Source organism: Leucopleurus acutus (assembly GCF_964270905.1).
Source record: "Leucopleurus acutus genome assembly, chromosome: X".
Classification (NCBI taxonomy): Eukaryota; Metazoa; Chordata; class Mammalia; order Artiodactyla; family Delphinidae; genus Leucopleurus; species Leucopleurus acutus.
In genome coordinates this window covers 106,956,523-106,980,142 of record NC_139148.1, presented here as the reverse complement: position 1 = coordinate 106,980,142, position 23,620 = coordinate 106,956,523, and the positions used below count along the sequence as shown (strand labels likewise).

The 23,620-nt window shown below is 38.1% G+C and overlaps 1 protein-coding gene across 2 annotated transcripts; it reads right to left on the bottom strand.

Annotated features, from left to right (window-relative positions):
* Positions 1-329: 329 nt before the first annotated feature.
* Positions 330-19,109, bottom strand: SH2D1A (SH2 domain containing 1A; the record flags this gene model as incomplete). 2 transcript variants are annotated; one of them, XM_082865476.1, is made up of 4 exons in its annotated part: positions 330-370; positions 1,372-1,516; positions 6,142-6,205; positions 18,973-19,109. In XM_082865476.1, the coding sequence occupies 4 exons, from the start codon at positions 19,107-19,109 to the stop codon at positions 330-332; spliced, it is 387 nt and encodes a 128-aa protein (XP_082721602.1). The 2 variants fall into 2 exon arrangements, with proteins under 2 accessions (XP_082721602.1, XP_082721603.1); XM_082865477.1 differs by having other exon boundaries at positions 1,381-1,516.
* Between the last annotated feature and the right edge of the window lie 4,511 nt (positions 19,110-23,620).

Below are 23,620 nucleotides of genomic sequence, written 5' to 3'. Positions count from 1 at the left end.
AACTGAGGATTATTTTTATTTATATTTGGCAAGAATTGACATTAATCTTTTATAAAGTATCATTATGTTTTAAGTCATTTCCCATTTGTAAATACAATAACTGAAAATAACCTGTGGAATTATTTTTCCCCAATCCTCATTTCAAAGCTCCTCATTATCCGAAAAGTCCATTTCAGCTTTAACATCATGCTATAGATGCTTCCATTACAGGACTATGATGGTTTCAGAAATACTTTTGTAGCTCACTGAACTGTATTATCAATTATATATAAGACTTAGCATATATTTAAATTACTGAAAATAAAGTACAAGGTGTGTTTTATTTTTCTTCATGGTGCTTTCAGGAAGACATCAGGATCTTCTCTTCTCCCTAAAGAAAAATAATAACAAAAATCAAGAAGAGATAAATTTACAAGCTATTAAAATTACAGGTTAACTCAAACATAAAATTTCCAACTGCATAAAGTTCACAAAGATACAATCCAATGATATAGCTCAAGCAACAAGTATTTAAAACTGTTATAGAGAATGGCATACTGAGCCAATTTGTAAATTGGAATTCTATTTACATTTCTTTTAAAAAAGCTAACTACTCATTAATTTAATTCACCACTTGAGTCTGAGTCTAATTGTCAGTTTATGCCTGAGCCTGGGTCCCTGTCAAAAAAGGAAATAACAACTCATTTTATTTAATCATAAATATTTATTGTTTCAATCAACGCGTATCCTCTTACTCAAGACAGATGATTAACCCCCTTCAATAGATATCAACTATCACAAATCTGACAGCTGAGGACATTGGCTAGTATTCGGTGATTAGCTTGACATGTCCACTAAAATAGCTTTGCTCAGGAGATGTAACAATTTGCGCTAGTGGAAAAATAAAGTCTACTAACTTCCTTTCCTTTGCTACAATAAAATTGTATTAATTCAAGCACCACAAATTCAGAAATCGGGATCACGTGGACCAAGCTAACATTAGCCTTTCCATCCCTGAAGGGAAAACACTACCTGATAATAAGCAAAAGTAAAGGACAAGTCCAGATGTTCTCTGAATTGTCCCGTCTTTCAAATTATTTGTGTCTGAATTAGTGAAGTGAAATGGTACTCATGGAGCGACACAACAGGCTGGGGAAAACAAGACGGGATAAGAGAGATTAAAATGTTGTGGGCTCATAGAATTTTTTATATTTTTGCAGAGTTTTATTAAAAGTTTATAGTATAGCATGTGGAAATCATAGTATGTGAATAGCCCCCTCTCACTGGGGCTGCTGGCTCCATCTTCTTATTGCATTTTTCTATATGTTTATGACTAGGGTGACTCATAGCCCTAAGCTTCCAAACCTGTCAAAAATAAACAGTAAACCATACCTGTAGCACCTTGTGTACTTCTAGCTGAGGGCTTCTTCTCAACTGGATACTGCAAAGGTATTACAATACCTTGATCTGGCTTCTGAAATGCTGAAATGAGATTTTTTATTTTCCGGAAAAATCTTTTATGTACCCCAGGTGCTGTCTGGAAAATAAAAGGCCAAGCAGATTATTCATCTACCTCATAATGATACAAAAAAGGGCCTACAAAATGTGCAAGGGATGCTTAGAGAGGTAACATTTGTGTAACTTGTTCAAATATTTGAAAACATAAGGAAGAAGGAAAAACAACATTCTAGAAGAGCTTACTTTGGTTGGCTGAATTTCCCTGCAAGAGGAGCTAATGAGCTGTCATTTCAGTTCTCCCGAGGGTGGTATTAGTTTGTACAAGCTGCTGCTCATCGCCCTGCCCTTCCTGCCTGCTACCCATCATACATCCCGAACCTCTAAGGGTATACAGGCCATTACCCACAATGAATTCACCAACAGAGAGGATGCAGTTAAACAGAGAAAAAACACAGATCCTACAGGTCATTAATAAAAAGCCTAAAGAACCAAAAAAAAAAAAAAAAGCAAACAAACAAATAAAACAACAACTACAACCCATCCTCCCTGCCATCATTCCACAATATAAAATGCTACACAGGAAATTAAAAACTGGCTGTTATGAGGCACACAATGCAAGGCTAGTTAGTCCTCACACTCTTTCACTTCACGATATGTCCTGCCTCATCCTACACATTAAATTTTTTCCTCCTTGGGAAACTTCCCTATCCTCCCCCAAACTGCTCTTTATGTCAACACTTCACTGTGACAAGGTTTTCTCTATGACACGAAAATGAAAGACTAAGGTCACCTTTATTTATTTGTTTGGTTTTGAAGGGATCATTATTTGCAGGTGAGTATTAAAATGTACTCCTCTCCTGACATGAATTCTCTTGTAAAGACACTACTTGAAATCAACAACAATTTCCTGCAAAAGCTTATGAGCCAAGCTTTAAGCGTCAGCTCAAAACTGTCATTTTACATGAAATAAAATAGTATTGCTATAAGCAATTGAACAATGACCAGTTTTTTTAGAAAGCTGTTTTTCAGCTATTCCATCTAGAAAGTTTTTGAGGTGGGAGCTATTTGTTTGTTAGCATTTAATGAGAAAACATGAAGGCTGGCATACAGACGTGTGTCAGCTAGACAAAATGCTAAAGACAGCACACTGTCCACTATAACTCTTGGTCATTTCCTACACTGGGGTAAAGAGTTTTTCACTGAAAACACTGAAAAAGTTCTTTTTAGCTTTAAATTAGTGTCAGCTCATAGGCTCACACAGCTACTCAGTAGATACAGAATACGCTCCCACTCAGCTCCAGCCTTACAGTCAAAACACCTTCCCAGAACTCTATTGAGACCTCATCCAAAATAATATGGCCATTCTTACAGGGATCCAAACAGTTCTTTGGCTCCAGGATAGAATCTCCAAATGTCAAAGGCAGGCCATAGGCACAAAATAACCTTCTTATGTCTTCCTTGGAGTACTTGTTCATTTTCAAAGCACTTTCCCATCTCCTGGCAGTTATTGGCTGATTTGGTTACTCCCATTTGACAGATAAGAAAATGGAAATACAAAGAGATAATTCAGCTTGCCCAAGGTCACACAGATAACCAGAGGCAGAACTGGCTCCAGATCCTAGGACCCAGTCTCTTTCCTTTCAGATTAGGCAGATTAGAGACCAAACAGGTTCTAGTGAAGTTAGAGTCACCAACCAGAAGAGAAACTAATCCACTCCCCCGGTGTGGAAAGATTTCAAACCACACATCTTTTTACCTGTTCTTGTGGCTTGTAAAACCATTTATCAACAGAAGCATCTTTTTTATGAGGATTTGTATGCAGTTAACACTTGATCCTCCATGCCAATGGAGAGGAATAATAGCACTGAAGGTAAAAAAGCAATTTGAATTTGGCATGCAATGTTGCATTGGCAAATAACTGACTGAATTTATAGTGCTTTGCTTAGGTCAATAAGTAAAATTATTTAACATCCACTGATCTACTGATGATCAAATATCCAGAAAAGCCCAAAAGCACTGAAGTCAGCAGGAGGATGTTAGTACATTTTTTACAATGTACCACAGACAATGAACATATTAATAAATGATAGGTGACTGTACATGGAATTCTCTGAATTAACAATTTGGCAGAATTTTAGCCTGAGTCACATGAGATAAATTAATATACTAGGCAATGATAAAACCTAAAAGTCTACCTAAAGCTAGAAAATCACATAATATTTGTCTTTCGTAGTTCAGTGGATCCAGGGTTCAATTTCACTCCACTCTTTGAAACAAACTGCAGACACACCTAGATTTCTAGCACAATCTTTGCACAGAAAATTTAGTGCTACTGTCAAGATTTTTCCCGCAATGTGGCAAACTAAAGCATTGTTCCAAAGAGCAATATAAATTATCTGTTATTTACCCCATTCTGAAAATACATTTACCACAAGAATTGTACCACTGACATCTCCCATCCTGTCACTGAACTCAGCTATTGTTCAAATTTGCACATTTCCCATACAGTTATCCATGGAAACATGCTTTGGATCATAGCTGGTCTTCAATATGCTCTAGAGAAATTTCTTCCAGTCAGATGATATGAGCTCTAAGAATACACACTAGTTTAATATTCACCATAGAAAAACATAACTAGAAGGCAAATTTAGTAGATAGAAAAAAATGCAATATGCATTTCAAAAATAAATCTAAAGAGGTTTTTTTTTTAAACTGTTTTCCCTTTGGAGAAAACATGCCAATCTTCTGCTCTCTTGGTGCAGATAATTACAATATTATTAGATAAACGGGTCAGACCAGACAACAGAATGAGAGAGCATTTGTGTTCAATAAGCCCTTTCTTCCCTAACATGATCACAAACATGTAACAATCTGCATATGATGTTATACTTGAAATGGAAGAAAACAAGTTTAAAGAAAACGTTACCTAAGCCCTACTAATTTAAGATCCTTTCCATAAAGAATATTCTTCAGCAGCTGAAGGCTACTTCTCTAGGAAGAAGGGCTATTTCTGGTCAAATTATATACAACTATATATGTATATATCATACACTACTATTCCTCATAATAAATGAAATTTAATATCCTATTCAATCATCTCTGCAGTGATGCAGAGAACTTTTAAAAATAAACGGGTATAAACAGTTTTGATTAGAAATAGTACTGCTTTTCCTCTAATTAGAATGGTAGCATCAATTATCCTGATATAAAGCAACAATGTGTTTGAAAACTTGCCCTAATTCATCTCAGTAGTTCAAAACATTTGTAGTCTGCAATTTGTGCTTTCTAGTTCACCAGTGCATCTGTAAAGGTTAGAGCTATTTTACTTTTTTTTTTAAGTCTAGACTTCAGAGTTTCTTAAATGCATAGACTGAGTTATTAATACAGGTTGATATTAGCATTTACGTTTTCAAACAACTCATAATGAAGTCCTTTCATTATAAAGACGGACTGTTTTTATAAAAAGTCAGAAATCAGAGAAAGCATTTGAAGTCAGAAGTTTCCATTGTAGAAACCTCTACTTTGCTAGCATGGTAATATATTGATACTACCCTGGTATGTGGAAAGAGATTCACTCTACAGGCATTTCTTGCAATGGTACTGTGACTTTCAAATGTTTTCAAAGCCATAAGAACCCATTTTTCTAATGAAATTTTTCTCAGAGCCCCAGTTGATAAGCAAACTAAAAGGGACTGCTCAGATTAAAGACAAATTGGGGACCCAAAGCATACCCACACGTCCTCCTATCCTTCTGTAACCCCCTGGGCAACTCCAAGGCACTCAAATGAAAGAACTTCAGGATTTTGCGGAGCATAGCTTAAGAGTCACTGGAATGTTCCCTCTCTCTCTTTTCTACCTATCCTTGTCCTTCCCATATGGCTAAGCTGGGAGTCCTGCCTCCACAGGAGAGCAGCCTTGATTACCCTAATACTTGGAAAATTCTCTATTCTTTAAATGCTTGTGCTAGATAGCACTTGACTATAAACAATCATATTGTTCAGCAATTTGGGTGAGTTCTCATTTTCGAGGGCTTGCTTGCTAGTCCTGTGACTAAGAGCTTTCTTTATATGCATTATCTCATTTAATCTTCAAAATGAGCCCTATGAGCAAGGGACTATTTTTAGGCTTATTTTACAGATGAAGAAACTGGTTCAAAGAAAAATTAGGTAACCTACCCAAGGTCATAGACCTCTCAGAAAGGGGTTGGGGGTAGATAAGACCTGGAACACACATCCACCTGACAGCAAACACCAGGCTCTCGCATTGCTGTTTAATTCATGTTGTATCTCTCAAGGGTCTTACAGGCTGTTAGAAAACAGGAGTCATGTTGTTTAATCCCCCATAGAGCCAACACTTGCATTAGTATCATTTGGTAAATAATTGTCGATTTGATTTTTTAATATATTTTTGATACGCTATCTAAAATTTCACATAGGCACCAAAAGTTTGACACAATCCTTTAACTTTGTTATCTTTCCCCCAAAGTGAGACCACTCCATACAGTGGTGGCTGAACAGAACTGGGACCAAAATTCTCTAAAGGCTTCTTAATGATCCATGAGCAATTTTGGATTGGAGCTTTAGTGATTTGAATCTGATGAATATTTTGGGAATGTAGGATTTGACAGCTCTTTTATAAAAGCAGTCTAAATTTCAAATACCTCCCTGATACCCCCAGAAGCAAAAATAAATAAAAGAGCTATACCTCAGCACTCCAAGAACCTGTTTCTGTCTGAGACACTCGGTATGTATAAATGTAACCTTGATACCTGTGAAAGAATAAACTTCCATTACTGAAAAATTCCAAAAGAACAACGGATGCTCTAAATTTGAGCTTTAACTATTACATATAAATGATACATACACTGGGACACACGTATATTGCACCACTGCATTCATAGAAAGAAAAGCCTGTGGAATCTAACTTGCTTGCATATCACAGTTTCTAGTACGCCTTCTTTATCTTTTCATTTTTTTTTCAAACGAGGGTGCTCACACTTCTAAGGATTTGTCAAGGTGAGAGACTGTTGGGACAGAAAGAAACTAGAGACCTATTGTAATTGGTAAAAATTATGAATTATTAAACAGATTCAACAAAGCATAGTAATATTATTTTTTGAGTACATACAGAGCCTTAAGGTGAAAACATTTCACTGGGGATAAGATACTATCAGGCCCACTTAAGTTAATAATAATATTAATTATAAATATAAATGTGGCATATTCCTATGATATTACTATTACCATATAACTTTATAATACATAATATAGTACTAATAGTAATTCGAATTAAAAAGGAGTCCTGCTAAAGTACTTGAAATTAGCTTGTCCTTTTAGATGGGGTAAACGTTTTCCCCCATTATTCACTGTGTACGCATATTGTACATCTGTATAGTTGATTTCTACTACATGCCAAGAGTTTTACATGTTGTATTAGTTTGCTCAGGCTGCCATAGCAAAATACCAGTCTGTGTGGCTTAAACAAAAGAAATTTATTTTCTCACAGCCCTGGAGGCTGGAAATCTAAGATCAAGGTGACAGTAACATAGGTTTTATTCTGAGGCCCCTACTCTTGGCTTGTAGGCAGCCACCTTTTAGCTGTGTTCACATGACCTTTTCTTTGTATGTGTGTGTGTGTGTGTGTGTGTGTGTGTGTGTGTGTGTGTGTGTGTGTGTGTGAAGAGAGAGATTTCTCTTCTTATAAGTCCACCAGTCCTATTGGATTGGGGCCCCATCCTTACAACCTTGTTTAACCTTAATTACATCCTAAAGGCCTATCTCCAAATACAGCCACATCGGGGGTTGAGCTTCAACATATGAATATGGGGGGAGAGGGAACATGATTCAGTCCATAGCATTCCAACACTGGTACCTCCAAATTCACATACAAAATACATTCATTCCATCCCAACAGCCTTAAAAGTCTTAAACACATTCCAGCATCAACTCTGAGGTCTAAATAAAGTCCAGAGTCTCTTCTAAATATCATCTAATGAGATACAGGTGAGACTTGGGGATATGACTGCTGCTGAGGCAAAATTCTTCTCCAGCTGTGAACCTGTGAAACCAGACAAGTCATGTGCTTCCAAAATACAGGAAGACAAGCATAGGACAGATATTCCCATTCCAAAAGGGAGATATCTGAAGGGGAAAAGGGGTGACAGGTCCCAAAAATGTCCGAAATCTCATAAGGCAAATTCCATTAGATCTTAATGCTTGAGAATAATCCTTTTTGGATTGACGCTCTGCCCTCCAGGCCCACTGGGTGGCACTGCCACCCCCACGGCTCTGCAGGGGCAGCCCCACCCACTTGGCTCTGTTGGGCAGCTGATCCCACCTTTGAAATCTAGGTGGAAGCAGCCTTGCCCACCTGGGCTTAGGCACTCTCGGCCTGTGGTGGGAGTGGTAACCCTGATGATCTCTGAAACAACTTCAGGATCATTCTTCCATTTTCTTGAAAGATAAAGCATGTTTGCAGCCAAACTGCACTATTGTCCTGCCCTGTTCCCTTTGGTCCAAACTGACAGTGTCTCTGATGCTTTGGTCCAAACTCTATTCCTGGCTTCTGTTGAGATGACTAGTTAACATCATGGGCAATCTCCTTAAGGAGTGATTATCCAGCCATTCCCTTGGTATTCTCTCCAGACCAAGCTTCCTCATTTTTTGCCATATGAGTAGGCTGAGAATTTTCCAAATCTTTGTATTCTGGTTTCTTTTTGCTTAACAATTCCTTCTTCAATTCATGTCTCTCCTTTTGCATTTTATTATAAGTAGTCAGGAGGAACCAAGCTATTCCTTCAACACCTTGCTTAGAAATCTCTCCAGCTAAATATCCACTTTGCAAGTTCTACCTTCCATAAAATACTAGAACACAGTTCAGCCAAGTTCTTTGCCATTTATAATTAAGGATGGCTTTTTCTTTAGTTTCCAACAACACGTTCCTAATTTCCATCTGAGACCTCATCAGAATGACCTTTAACATCCATCATTCTACCAATACTGTGTTCACAGTATTGGTAGGCTTTTTCTAGCATGCATCTCCAAACACCTCTAGCCTCTACCCATGACCCAGTTCCAAAGCCACTTTCACATTTTTAGGTGTTTGTTACAGCAGCACTGTACTTCTCAGTACCAAAATCTGTACTAGTCTGCTCAGGCTGCCATAACAAAATACCATAGGCTGGGTGGCTTAAACAAAAGAAATTTATTTTCTCACAGTTCTGGAGCTGGAAGTCCAAGATCAAGGTGCTAGCAACATAGGTTTCATTCCAAGGCCTCTTCTCTTGACTTGTAAACAGCCACCTTCTTGCTGTGTGCTCACATGACCTTTTCTTTGTGTGCATTCATTGAGAGAGGGTGCTCTCTCTCTTCTCATAAGGCCAGAACGCTATTGGATTAGGGACCCACCCTTATGATCTCATTTAACCTAAATTACCTCTTAAAGGCCCTATTTCCAAGTACATCCCCATCGGGAGTTAGGGCTTCAATACATGAATTTGACAAGGACACAATTCAGCCCACAGCACATGCATTATCTCTTTTGGGCCCCACAGTAATCTTATGAACTTTATATTGTGAAATTGATTTTATAGATGAGGAAACTGAGACTTTGAGAAGTTAAGTAACCAAAGCCACACTACAAATCAAGCATCAAAGATGGGATTTAAATCAGGCATCTTTGACTCTAGAGCCCTGGCTTTTGATCCCCACACTGTAATGGATATAGATTATTTATTATATTTTAGTATCTATGGTACTGCTACTTAACTTGCCTAACAAACCTTTGCTTCCCAGAAAAGTATGGTAAACTTTATGCTGAATTACTTCAAATTATGAATCTGAATCTTCACAGAGTTTTATTTCAGACATTTTCTGATTGCTATTCTTTGGCACAAGTTTGGGTCAAAATATATCTTTGATTAGAATACATGCTGGGACTTCCCTGGCAGTCCAGTGGTTAAGACTCCACACTTCCAATACAGGGGGCGCAGGTTCCATCCCTGGTTGGGGAACTAAGATCCCATATGCAGCATGGTGCAGCCAAAAAATTTTTTAAAAAAACAAAAAAAAATACATGCTAAAGTCTGGTAAAATTAAATGTGTTTAAACCTAAAAGAACCTAAAGTATCTCAAACAGGGTCAAGCTTGAGTAACTGACCTCACTTACCATTAATCCCCTATAGAACTAAAAGTCTTTATGTGGATTAAATTACTATATTTTTAATCACTATCCATCAGTACTATTACCTAAAGGATGAAAAAAATAGGTCTAAAACACTCTAATCACGTTCATTCGATTTGTGAAACCCAAAAAAGGGTCAATTTAATTTGCTGGTACAATTACAGGAAATGTTTCATTTTTGTTATAAAGGTTTGCCAGAATACTTAGATCATATATGAAATAGCTTGATATATGCATATAGTATACTTTTTAGCATATATAATATGCTAAATAAATATAAAATATTACATTGTAAAGTCTTTTGTTTTTTTAAGCAATTGAAATGTACCTCACTGATTTCAGTAAGTACCCTACAGGGAACAAAGCAAGAGCTTTGATTTCCATTTTTCACCATGGGGACTCCAAACATAAGGGTTTAAGTGGTTTTCTTAAAGTCGCACAGCAGAGAATTCCCTGGCAGTCCAGTGGTTAGGACTCGGTGCTTTCATTGCCAGGGCCCGGGTTCAATCCCTGGTCGGGGAACAAAGACCCACAAGGTGCCGGAAAAAGAAAAGAAAAAAAAAAGTCACACAGCAAAATGGAGGTAGGAGCAGGGAAATAGCATAGGCCTTTAGTTCCATTTTCCCTATGGGAAGAGATGAATGGCAATAATTCAGTATCATTAAAGGTGTTGTGGAAATGCATTATTTAAAATTTCAGCAACGATGCAAACAAAATCATAGGCAACCAGTTTTCCACTTTCTCAAACAGTGGGTTTCTAAAAGATACAATGAATCTATCTCCCTACTATCATTCAGCCTCATTTAGTCAAAATAAATGAGTCTGTTTTGAAAATGATTTCCTAACGAATCTGATCTTATCGCACTTTCAGTTAAGCAGCAGGAACCTGAGTACCACTTCAAAAGTCCTTACCTCCTTCAGTCTCGAACAACCTGGTGCTAGTGGCACATAAAGCTCGTTGTGATTAACCCATCCAATTTTAACAATCTCCTACTCCACAACTCCTCAAATTTCTGAATGAGCAAAACTGTTTCACCCCTCAAACAAGCCAGCAGTTCATCTCTTCCACTTCCAAGTTGCTGAAGTCACTGACCAAAGATCCCCTGTAGCCAACTGTCATTGATATACTCTCATATATCACTGATGGAAGAGATTTAAAACAGTGCGATTCAAATTATGTTCCCAGGGTAATAACAGTGCATCACCTGGGACCTTGCTAGAAATGTAGAATCTCAGGCCCCACTCCAGAATTGCTGAGTCAGAATCTGCGTTTTAACAACATTTCCAGATGATTTGTAGGAACATTAAAGTTACAGAAGGATTGATTAAAATGCATGGAAAATGCTCACACCTCATTGGGAATATTGATGGCAATTTCTCCAAAGTCAAGCTGGCTTCTTTCACCACCCCCATAGTCACTCAATTTTTTTTTTTAGTCTATGCTTTAAGAATGAAATTTTATTTAAATAAAAGCTGAAGCTTTTTCAATGCTTTTGGTCTTCACAGAACAGTGTTTCTGAACTTTTTACTCCCTCTTCCCCAACAAGATTTCATAGTTTTGTTTTCTGTAGCTTGTATTATGAAACAATAATTCTATAATACAAAAGTAAATGAAAATATTATGTTTTTTCCAAACTACACATACTCTCTCCCTGTCCACTGAAAAATCACTCTTTTAGGAAATAAACTGACAAATTATAACAAGAGCCATAAAACTGTGCGTATTTTTACCTAATGACCTTCTTTATCTTCATATACTCTAAGGAATCAAATGGAAAAAGCAATTTGACAAAGATTTTCATAGTAGTTCTATTTTAATAATGAAAAATGGAATTAACCTAAGGAATGTTACTCAAAATAAGGAAATGGCAGCAGAAAGAATGGTTCAAAACTATACCAAAGTTCAAAGGTATTAGAGAGCTACATTTTTCAAAAAATTTTAAACACCTGGACCATGTTGATATAAAATGATGGTATGTGAAAGAAGTGGACACAAGGAGAGCCGCCACTCTGATTACTGTTCAAAACTATCCCCATATGTATATAAACTAGAAGTAAATTTAAACTAATATAAATGCATCCTTGCATATTAATTTTCCATTTTTTTTTCTTTTGGCCATGCCACCGCATGCAGGATCTTAGTTCCCCAACCAGGGATTGAACCCGTGCCCCCTGCAGTGGAAGCACTGAGTCTTAACCACTGGACCACCAGGGAAGTCTTGTAATTTCCCTTATAAAGTTATACAAATGACTAACAACATTTTTTTAAAGAAACAGAAGTAAAATTACAACTTGGAGCTTTACAAATCTAGCCTAAGCAAATCACAAATCAGAAAAATATCATTCGTCTTTAAAAACTGTTACATCCCTTTTAGGATTATTTTTCCTCTGACTCCCCATTAATATAGACAAACCAAGAATGTAGTGTAATTTTAACTTCCTTCCTCCATCAAACCTTTTTGTCACACTTGATGATAAGCCTGGAATTTTAAATTTATCATGAAAAAATCTAGAAAATAAATAATTGGTAGAAAACAATAGAGATTTCTGTTGTTGTTGCCATTAATTAATTTTCTTAAAAAATTAATTTCTTAAAAAATACATTTTGCATTTTAATGACTACAAAGCATGTGTTGATTCAGTCCCTGCTAATATTAAAATTTGCCTTTATTTTTTCAAAAGCTGTCCCCAACTCTTAAAAAAGTGTTCTGGTTAGAAAGAGACAAGAAGAAAGCAACCTGACTTATTTTTTCTTTTCTCAAAGGGTCAGCGTTGGGGACAGGTCTTGCTTTACAATTGACAAAACCACATCAATTCCTTCTTTATACCACTTCAAGGACTACACAAAAGAAAAGGTTTAGGTACATCTGACTTCTTCATGACACCACAAATAAAGCAAGCTAGTGCCCAGGCTGTCTATGTCTATACAAACGAATGTTACATGCAAAATTCAAGGCACAATTATGATGTGACTGTTTTTGTAACAAATATTTCAGAGCTTTTATACCCAGAGGAATGGTATCCTATAGAAAGCCACTTTGATCCAAGAAGTTTTTGAATTTCCTATGGCCCAATCTTCATTCTTTCAGTGAATTTGAATTTTTCAGAACCATCAAAAGTCATTCAGCTTCAAGTTTGATGGTAAAACTATGTAATACCAGTTTCGATGAGTCATGACAATAAATATAATCTCTTCTTCCCTTGAAGTGCCACAGAACGTTTTATTTAAGTACTCATACAATGGTCTAACTTTGTCTCACAATTATTTATGGAGCTTTTATTTATATTAACAAACACCTACTACATATTAACTTTATAAATGTTAACTCATGCAATAATTCTCATAACAACCCTATGAGGTAAAGTACTGTAGTATTATTATTGCCGTCACCCTTTCCACAGATAAGGAACCTGAAACAGAAAGTTTAAGTAACTTGCTCAAGGTAAAATAGCTGGTTAAGGGCCAGAATTGAGATGCACACCCAGAGGGTCTGGCTGTAAGATATGGGCTCTTAACCATCTTTCTATGCTGCCTCTCTCTTATATCAGAGGGAATGAGTTAACAAATTGATCTTAAGGTGAATCCAAAAGCATAGTTCTCAAAAAGGGAGGGAGTCTGCTTGGCCTTACGACCGGAGAGAAAGGGCAAAGGAAGGGTTTAAAGCATAGAGACAAGATGGGGAGAGCCCAAAAGAGGTCAACCTAGGCTTCCCTTTTGCTTTAAACTAAATGACATCTTCAGACTAATCTTGCAACTTAATTTTACATTGTCAACCAGAGTCAGCACGTGATTTATTGGCCTGTGAATTGTCCATTTGGTGGTTTGTGTATTTGCACATTTAATCCTAGGCTGGCCTTCAGGTTTGCTCTGCCATTAATGGATTGTACTTAGATAATCCAAAGTAATTCTAGTGGCCTCAATTATCATGAAGATAAATGCGGTGCCAACACACATATCCAACTGTATTCAAAAATTAACTAAGTTTTATAATTTCTCATTCTTCTGTTCCCTGCAATTACAACTGATACGCTGGAGTTTTATTTTGTCACTGTTCCTTCACCCATTTCTCCAGTTCAATTGTTTGATAGGCACTTTATTCCCAGTCATCCTTTAAATCTTAAAGGACAAAAAGATAATTATCCTTTTATCTAAAGACGTATATGTCAAATGACTTCATTATGTGTCCTTGAGGCTAAAGAATATAATAGCATTTCTTTTTCCAAATCTTCCATCAGATAAAAGTAGCAAACTGAGATATGTACAGAGGATGTACAGAAATAAACTATTTCTTCAAAGTAATTATTTTAAATATTTTAAATTTGTTTTTCTCTTATCACCATCAAACTATCCCAGTGGGCATTTAGGACTTTCCCAATGGCTGTCTACATTAGGGGTGAAAAGGGGAGAAATGTGAGAGCTCACATGTACCTTAGTGAAAAGAAACTTGATATACCTTGAAAACCAAAAAGAGTAAAATTAAATTAAATTAAATTTAAACTATTTGCATTAATAAGAACATTTAGTATACTGGATGGATACAAAAAAACCCCATAAAGTCAGTAGCTTTCCTGTTGCAAAAGAAAATATAGTGGGAAAAGATTCCATTCATGATAGAAACAAAAAAATAGACACATACATTCATACTCACAATAACTAGAAATAAACAACAAAAACTATGCAAGACCTATGGGAAGAAAACTACAAACCTCTATTGATGGATGTAAATGAAAAAATTAATAAATGGAGAGACATATCAGGTTTTTGGATAGGAAGACTAAATTCTTTAAAGATGACAATTCCTCCTTAGCTTATTAATGAGTTTAAGGTAACCCCAATGGGATTTTTTTCATTTAACAAAATCATTCTAGATTTCATCTTGAAGAACCAACAGGTAAGAACAGCAAATAATTTTTTAAATGTATTAAAACATTATCATACTATATATAGCGCTAGTGGTATAAGAATAAATAGATCAATTGAGCCAAATAGATAACTGCAAAACAGTAACTGTTATATGTAAGAATTTAATGTATAGTAAAGTAGGCTAATAAATCAATCAGGAATGAAAGTTCTATTTATAAATTATTATCTATTTCGAAACAAAATCAAATTGGATCCTTTCTCCACATAAAAATATAATTCCAAATGGAATTAAAAAGTATAAACTAGCCAAACCATAAATTTAAAACAAAAATTGAAGTGAAGTTTTATGACATCTCTGCAGGTCAAAGAACTTTCTAAGTTGGGAAGCAAAGGGGGAAGTCAAACACAAAGAAAATGAGTGACGGACTTGACTACTAAAAATGTTAATTTTTTGTGTGTCAAAGAAAAGTAATGGCAAACACCAAACTGAGAAAAGATACTTTCAATAGATCAAGGATTAGTATATAAACACTCATTAAAAAAAAAAAAAAAAAAGGGCTTCCCTGGTGGCGCAGTGGTTGGGAGTCCGCCTGCCGATGCTGGGGACGCGGGTTCGTGCCCCGGTCTGGGAGGATCCCACGTGCCACGGAGCGGCTGGGCCCGTGAGCCATGGCCGCTGAGCCTGCGCGTCCGGAGCCTGTGCTCCGCAACGGGAGAGGCCACAACAGTGAGAGGCCCACGTACCGCAAAAAAAAAAAAAAAAAAACCTCATAATGTGTTAAGAAAAATAGTAAGATCCAAATGGTTAAATAGGCAAAGTACACAAAGAGCCAATTCATGAACAAGGAAATACAAGTTTACCAACCATATAGACACTCAATCACTAAAGAAATATGAAATAAAGAGTGAGACACCAAATTTCAAGAAGAATTTTTTTTTTTAACAAGAATACCCATTTCTAGGGATGGTGCGGTGAGACAGACACTTTCATGCAGTACTGGTGAGCATATATATAAACTGGAATAACCATTTAGGAAAAAATATTTGGTGATCATGTATACATCAAGAATCTTAAGCTGTTCATGTTTTCTGATCTAAAAATTGCACATCTTGAAATTCATTATAAGGAAGTCATCATAAATACAAGGAAACCTTTATGGATTGAAATATGAATCATGACGGAATTTATAATAGCAAAAAACTGGAATGATTCAAATGTCTAAAAATAGATGACTGGTTAAGGAAAATATAGTTGGACTGGTTGGACTATCATGAAATCATTAAAAATAATGTTTTAAAATCATTTGTAAGAACATTATATATAACTGTGTTTTTTTCACATTAAGTGGAAAATGCAGCAGAATACAATAGTGTAAGAGCACATATGTTTATAAAGCAATTTGTTTTATTAAAATACAGAAGAAAAAACACTTAATTTTCAACAATAATTGTCTTTAGGTTATAAAACTATAGATGATTTTCCCTCATGTCCATTATCTACATTTTAAAAACTTTCTACAATATGAATAAGTGTTTAGGAACTATTTTTAATAGACTTATACCAAAATCTAGATTTACTTATTGAAAATAATTGGAAGAAAAACTTCTCGCTTTAAATGAAGGTGAGCAATCCTATAAATGGAAAATTTCTTTAATACTTTATGAGATTCAATTTCCCAAAATGAACAGAGGAAAAGGCCTTATCTAAAGGCCAGGATTGGGGGTTCAGAACTGGGGAAAGGAGCAAACCTAGTTAGAAAGTATAGTTTAAAGTAGAGTTAGAAAGGCATATGCAATGTGTTATTTCTACAATAAAAATACAGAAACTGAAGCTCAACCAAACCTTCTTGGATAATGAGAAGAAACAAGACAGATTGAGAAACTATTCTGAGTGAACCCTACAGTCAAATATATGTTTGTTAGCTATACCTTGCTGTTCATATATATGAGACACCATTTACATTGTTATTTCTGCTGTATATCATAACCATAGATGTTTTGGTTTAAAATGAGTATGTGGTTTGTTTCAAAATAAAATTTGATTTTGTTACTACAGCGTAGTAGTAAAAAGGAGGAAATGAAATGTTTACGTTTATCAAAAGGGATCCTTGGCTCAAAAAAGGCTGAGAAACTGTCATAAAAGGCAATGCATCCTTGTGTCTTTCCTCTGGAGCAGTCTGGCCATCACCCTCCAGGACTCAGAGGCCTCAGTGTGCCCATCGTAAGATATGCTAGGGGGACTCCCAATTTGCCGACAATTTTCTGCTACTTCATAAGGAGGTGTGCACGGAGAACTAAGAGTCATAAAAACTGCATTTATGCAAGATTTACTTTGGGTGAAAACTTAACTTGAGAAATTCCCACCTGCCTAAATTAATACCTTATGTAGTTCTGGCTTACTTGGGAAAAAGGCTAAGATTATCCTTCTCTCTTGCATCTTTTACCAACTGTAATCTTATGCAGAAGGTAGAACATACATTACTATTCCTGTTTTACAAATATGGAAACCAAGACCCAGAGAAGTTGAGTGATTTCCCCAGAGTCCACACCCTGGCCTCCTGATATCAGCCCAAAAGCTTTCTGCAGTAAAGAACAGTATTTGTCTTAACAGTTCATTCATTAATTCAAAACCGTTTATTGAGCACCTATTGCGTGCCTCACAATGCCTGTTACGTGCCAGGCTGTGTTCCTGGTGTGGGAGACAATGTCCCTGTTCTCACGGAGATTACATTTTAGTAGGAAAGCCCAGCAAGACATAAGTAGACAAGCAAATGTCAGATAGTTTAAAGTTCCCTGAAGAAAAATAAAGTGATGGAGTGTAACTGGGACAGGGAGAGGGCACTTATTTTAGATAGGATGGTCAAGGAAGTCCTCTCTGAGGGAAGAGGCAGAAGGAATAGTTAAGTGCAAAGATCCTAAGCAGGGAGCAGCTTGGCAAGCTCGAGAAACAACAAGGAGGCCGGTGTGTCTGAAGTCTTAAGAGCATCCTGCCACACACTGTCCCCTGCTCTTCCACCCCATCCTAGGCTTCTTTTGTACCTTATTTTTTACCTCTAGGTTAAGGGGCCCATTACCTCCTTTATCAGCTTCCCTAAAGAAGCCCCTTTCACCAGTCTACTCACTCCTTCACCTTCTTTTGATAAGAAAAGAGCCTAGGAATACTAGTTGGCTTTCACTGACTGTCTCCAGTTTCCACTTGAGAAAAACAATAATATAAAGGAAACGTAAGATCTGAGCCCAAGAGATTCAATAGCTTGCACGTATTGTCCTGGAAGCTTTTATAACAAATGTATCTAGCGTGGCCTGATAGTTGCCACAAACATGTCTTGACCGTTTAAAAAAACACAATAAACAATGAAAATCCTCTAACACCAGGCTCAATACAATCTCTCTTCAATGACCCAGAAGGAACTTCAAAACCTTGCAGTGTATCGTCAGACACCGAAATTACTACCAAGCATTTCCCCTCATTTTGTTTCTGTCTAGAAGCTACTGTGCAGGGCTGGTGTTTTCGTGGATGTTTTTGTCCTGCTAACAAAGAGTGATCGAGCTAGGTACTTCCGTAGAAATGCCCTGTGAGTACTTAAAGATATAGACTGAAAAAAACAAAGAATATAATAATAATACTGAGTACCGAAACAGACTGAAAAAATAATAATATAATAATAATAACAACAACAACAACAGCTTACTTTTACTGAACATTTAGTATGTGTCAGGTCCAGTGTTAAATTTTCTACCTGCATATGGCATTTAATCCTCACACGCCTATGAGGTAGGTAGTAATATTATTTACATTTTATGGACAAGAAAACTGAGGGGCTGAGAGGTTAACTTGCCAAAGTCAGCATCAGACCAGCACAAGATTAGGTCTCAGATCTGCCTGACTCTGGAGCCCTGAAGCAAAGATGAAGGTGCATCTGATTCAAAACGGGGCGTTAGACTAAGATGCTTAGGTAAAGAGCAAAACTGAATCATACAAGGGTGTTTTCCCTCCATTCCCTTTATGACTATTGTCAGTCCAAGCTTTTATCAAGAAAGGCCCTATTTCTGAAACCCCCCTCTGCCTGCCAACTCCTCTAAAGAAAACTCAGTAAGTAGATCCAGAGAGGAGGTTTTATTCAGAAACATCCCTCTCTCTGCATCCTGACCTAACTGGTATTGATGTCTTAAAGTAATAGATTCAGTTTCTTAGTCTTCTTCCTCTCCTTGAATTTGACGTTCCTTTGGGAAGGCACCTCCAAAGCCATTTCAAGAGAGCTGGAGAGAGAGGCTTCTCCTTCCCTGAGGAGGTGGCCCCAAAGCTGGCCGCTCCACCATCATCACAGGCCTCTACCTTGCTGGCCTCTATTAGAGGTCAAAACTGAAATCAGGAGCCTGAGTCCTTTTGGCAGCAAAGGTAAATTCTACACTGCGTTTCCCCACCCCAAAGGGCATCCGCCGGGCCTGGGCCGCACGGTGGGCAGTGGAGGCTCCCACCATGTACTCACAGAACACACAGGCAGTACACTCCCGGGACGCTCTCGCTGTCCCTCAGCAAATAGCTGCCGTCCAGACCCGTGGCAAGCAGGAGCTTCTCCCCCGTCTCCCGGCTGATTTTGCCATGATACACAGCCACCGCCTCCATGGCCTGGGGAACTCTTGGGAGGACCTAGGCGTGGAACGGCAGCGGACAGATGCCACCGCTGCTGCTGCTGCTGCCGCCGCAACCCAACACGAGTCAGCCACCCGCCTCCCAGTTCAGCCAGATGTGCAAAAAAGAGAGAGGAGCGCCCGAACAACAGGATGTTGTCTACCTGCCTGAAAACCTCCCTCTCACGGTTCAATTAAAACCAGCTCAGCAGTTTAGCAGCTTGGTTATTGCCGTAGGGCTCCATCCCCCTCCCAGGCCCACCCACGCAACACAGGGTTCGGATGGACGGGTGGACAGAGAGGGGAGGACCATTGGACTTTGCAAGATTTGGCCTGTACTCCCAACGCACGCAGACAGGAATGCTTGGTAATGCTCCTGTCCTTGCGGTTTTCCCAGGGGGCCACCATGACTTAGCTTAACTAACTGACTTAATTAGCTTAACTAATCAGTCCCCAAAGGGGTTGATGATAGAGGCAAGTTGTACATGACCTTCATGTGGGGCAGAAACACACTGACAGAGAATGAAAGGCCCCAAAGTTCTGAGACCAAAACACAGAAGCTCTCAGTACTGTCAGTGAACAGACACCCCTGAGCACAGCCAAGAGGCTCCTACAGAATCAGAAGTAGTAAGTGAACAGCGGACTTGGGACAAGTGCCTCCTCTCGCCCTGCCCTAGTCATCTCCAGCAATCTTGATCCTGAACAAATCAAAGTTTCCCAACCTTCTTGTCCAAGATCCCAAGGTGCTGGTTGAGGTACAAAAGTCAGTCTGCATCCAAAAATGTTCCAGATTTATCTATTTGATGGGCCTTAGATGAGAGAATAAACCATTTAATTGGTGCTTTGTCTTTATGTGGACTTGTACGTGCCCTTTGATGTATAGGGCCCACCTTTTAGCATTTGGGGCATTGAACTTGTTTTAAATCACACTGTGAGTGTTGAGAATTGTGTTGTAACTTTTATCATCTGTTGTTAATAGAGAATATGGTTTTAGTTCAGTTGATGCTAAACTATCATAAATTTTTCAGAACCTTTCAACCTTTATTTCCTTCTCTCTTCTATTTCAAGATGTGCAGTTAATATTTCCCCCAAACTTCCTCCTTTTTCACTAGAACAAGACTTTGTTTAATGTTTGAAGCTGAACGGTCTTCTACATTTTTCCTTTTGAGTATGTAAAATAATTTTTTAAATTGGAATTTAAGTAGCCGAAGTTATGTTGTCTGTTGTATCTCTTCAACAACATCAGCACCTAGCTCCTTGAGAACCTGGTACAGCTGGGAGCCCAATAGGGAGAACTATTTTTTTTTTTTTTTTTTTTTTTTTGCGGTACGCAGGCCTCTCACTGTTGTGGCCTCTGCCGTTGCGGAGCACAGGCTCCGGATGCGCAGGCTCAGCGGCCATGGCTCACGGGCCCAGCCGCTCCGCGGCATGTGGGATCTTCCCGGACCGGGGCACGAATCCGCGTCCCCTGCATCGGCAGGCGGACTCTCAACCACTGCGCCACCAGGGAAGCCCGGGAGAACAATTTTTAAATCTTCACTAGTCCTACAGATGGATCAGATGTGCAGAGTTGCCTTACGCCAAAAGCCAGATATTTGCTGTCCATCTGCTAGGGTTGAAAACAATCCTCTACGATTTCAGTGGCAGCTCATAGTTACTCTCCTTGATTGATGCATACTCGGCCTTAGAATCTATCAACCTTGGTAGATAAACTGTAAACATAAGCCTCCTACATTCATTTCCAACACCAAGAATAAAAAAATAAAACAGCATTCAAGATGATGTTGGGGCATGGCTCTGGGGAACTAAGCCAAGATTGTCTCATTATCTGCCTACCTCACTTGCTTATGGCCAACTCCACCTCTCACCCTTTTTCATGCTTTGGGTCAAGGAAGAAATTGATCTGATAAATGAATGCATACACCAATGTTAAGTACTTGAGAAGTTAGTCCACCCTGAACTCTTTATGTTTTGAGTGGGCAAATGATTAGCCCAGAGATTAGTGGGCAAATGATTAGCCCAGAGTGGTGGAATTTCAAACCCGAAAGGAGATGATAGGGAAGGGGATCCCCACATTCACTCCCTATGGACAACAGCCCACCTATGAGGTGAACTGTGAGAACATTCAGTGTCACATAGGCAAAAACAAAACCTAAGCTTTTTTGTCTCTGAACAACCCTGAACAAATCATCCACAAATTTAGGAACAGGGCAACCTCAAGCTGACAGCAAAAGCGTACCATGCATTCTTCTTTTCGTTCTCTGTTTTGTCCTGTGTTGCTAAAATAGCACGCCTGTCAAAGCAGCCAGGTACGATGGGGTTCAGCACAACTAAAACTGTATAAAAAAGGAACAGATAAATTATAAGGTAATAGTACAACTCTCACATCCCGTCCCTCGTTGTCATCTCACAAGCAGCCTGACAGCTGAGCCAGCCCACTACTGCAGTGTTGATGAAAAATACTATCTTCACCCTAGTGCTACACCAGTACTAAACCTGACTTTAGCAAATTCAAAACCTCACGCTGAGCTTGAAGTATAGAGAAAGAAGAATTGTAATGGCTTTCTTCTCTCTCACCATACCCACAAGAGAGGAAAGGGCAAAAAATACAAGAGGGGAGCAATAGAGACAGCAGAGGCACCAATAGAGAAAGACTTAGGAAGAATGGGCCCCGTGATACAAATATAGCTCCCTTAGAAGCAGAATTATCTGACTGTTTATTGTCTGTCTCCCCCACTAGAACATAGGGTCCATGATGGCTAGATTTTGTGTACCTTGGTCACCATTGTATCCTCAGTGTCTGGAACATATCAGATACTAAATGTATTTGCTGAGTGAGTGAATGAATGAGTTCAATTAGTGCTCTCAAGAAAATAAGAGGAAAAAATACACACATGCACACACACAAATTTGGTTCTATGTGCCTCTGGCCCACTTTTGAAATAGCAAGATGAATTGGAAGCACTGGTCCAGCAATTATGAGAGTCTGATTATACTCCATATTTTGCCACTAAATCACTTCCTCTCTCTGAGCCTCATTTTCTCCATCTGTCAAATGGAGTTGAACCAGATGACCCCTAAGGCTACTTCCAACTTTAACATTCTGTGCTTTAAACGAAAGCCAAGCATACTTTAGAGAGAACCAGAGGGGGGAATGGACTGAACTCATTTGTGTGCAAGAAGCAAGAGCTGTTTCCTCAGGTCTTACCCAATAGAGGAAAGATTTTTGTTCTTGTTGTTTTTAAATAACCTAAGAAATAAAAACCACGAGGTAGAGGAAGAGAGCGTCACAGCTTAAAGCAAACTACAACCTTTTAGAATATAAATGCCATTTAAATCAAATATAAAAGCATTGACAAACTGTCAGCCAAGGTCAAAAGTATCTTCTTATCTAAACTTGTCACCTCCTGAGGTCTCTGAGAGGTGACAGCATTTTGTTTGTGGATGCCCTGTCTGAGGTGCTAATTGCCTTCATTTCAAATGCCCTAGGCTACTCTCAAACCCAGATAGATTAAAAGGATGATGGCAAGGGTGGTTAGTTTTATAGAGTGGATCTGACATTTCAAAATCTTTTTCTCTAACCTTTCAAAACTAACTTTGTTCTTCAACTAGCTCATCTATAGGTGTGAATTCTCCTGTGACAGTGTTATGATATTGTCACCTGTGGTGAGTTTACACATTCTCTCTTACTAAAATTGACTTCCTTTACAAAAATGAGAAAAGAAAAAAATTACATCTTTTAAAAAAAAGAGCACCTCCTTTTGATATGTTGGTTTACCTATGAGGTTAATTTTCCTAATGCCCTTTTGTAAGTGAAGATTCAGAAACAGTGTTGTGTTTATTTAAGCCTTCTAAAAATATGTTTATTCTTTCAACCAACATTTATGAGCATCTACTGTATGATGGACACTGTGGTAGGTACTTAGGTTAGAGAGAAGAAAAGCATATACCTGATCTCAAGTAGCTCATAGTGTAGTGAAGACAGACAAGCAAACAAACAATTACAATTAACTCAATAAGAGCTGCGATAGAGGGAAGGATGGGGCTCTAGAGGCACAGTAATGGGACATTTAACTCAACTTACATTCTAAACCTGCACAACCTGCTCGAGACAGCAATGTCTTTATCTTTCTGTCTGTTATGTACAGTTTCTTTCACTTGTCCTAAGTTTACCTCCTTCATGACTCAGAAGGTACTCCCTAATTCTAGCTGAAACTCTGCCTGCTTCTGAGGTTTTATTCTTGGAATAATAGCTAATATATGTTAACTGAATACTACATTCCAGGCTTTCCTGCTAAGCACATTGCATATATTATCTCATTTATTTATATCAACAACCTTATGAAGCAAATACTATTATTATCCCCATTTTACCAATGGGGAAGCCAAAACTCAGAGATCCTGGGTAGCCTGCTCAAGGTTTCACAACTGGTCAGTGTGAGGCCTGGGATTTGAACACAGGCAGCTGACTTCAGAGCCTGTGCATCTCACCATATCCTCTTCTGT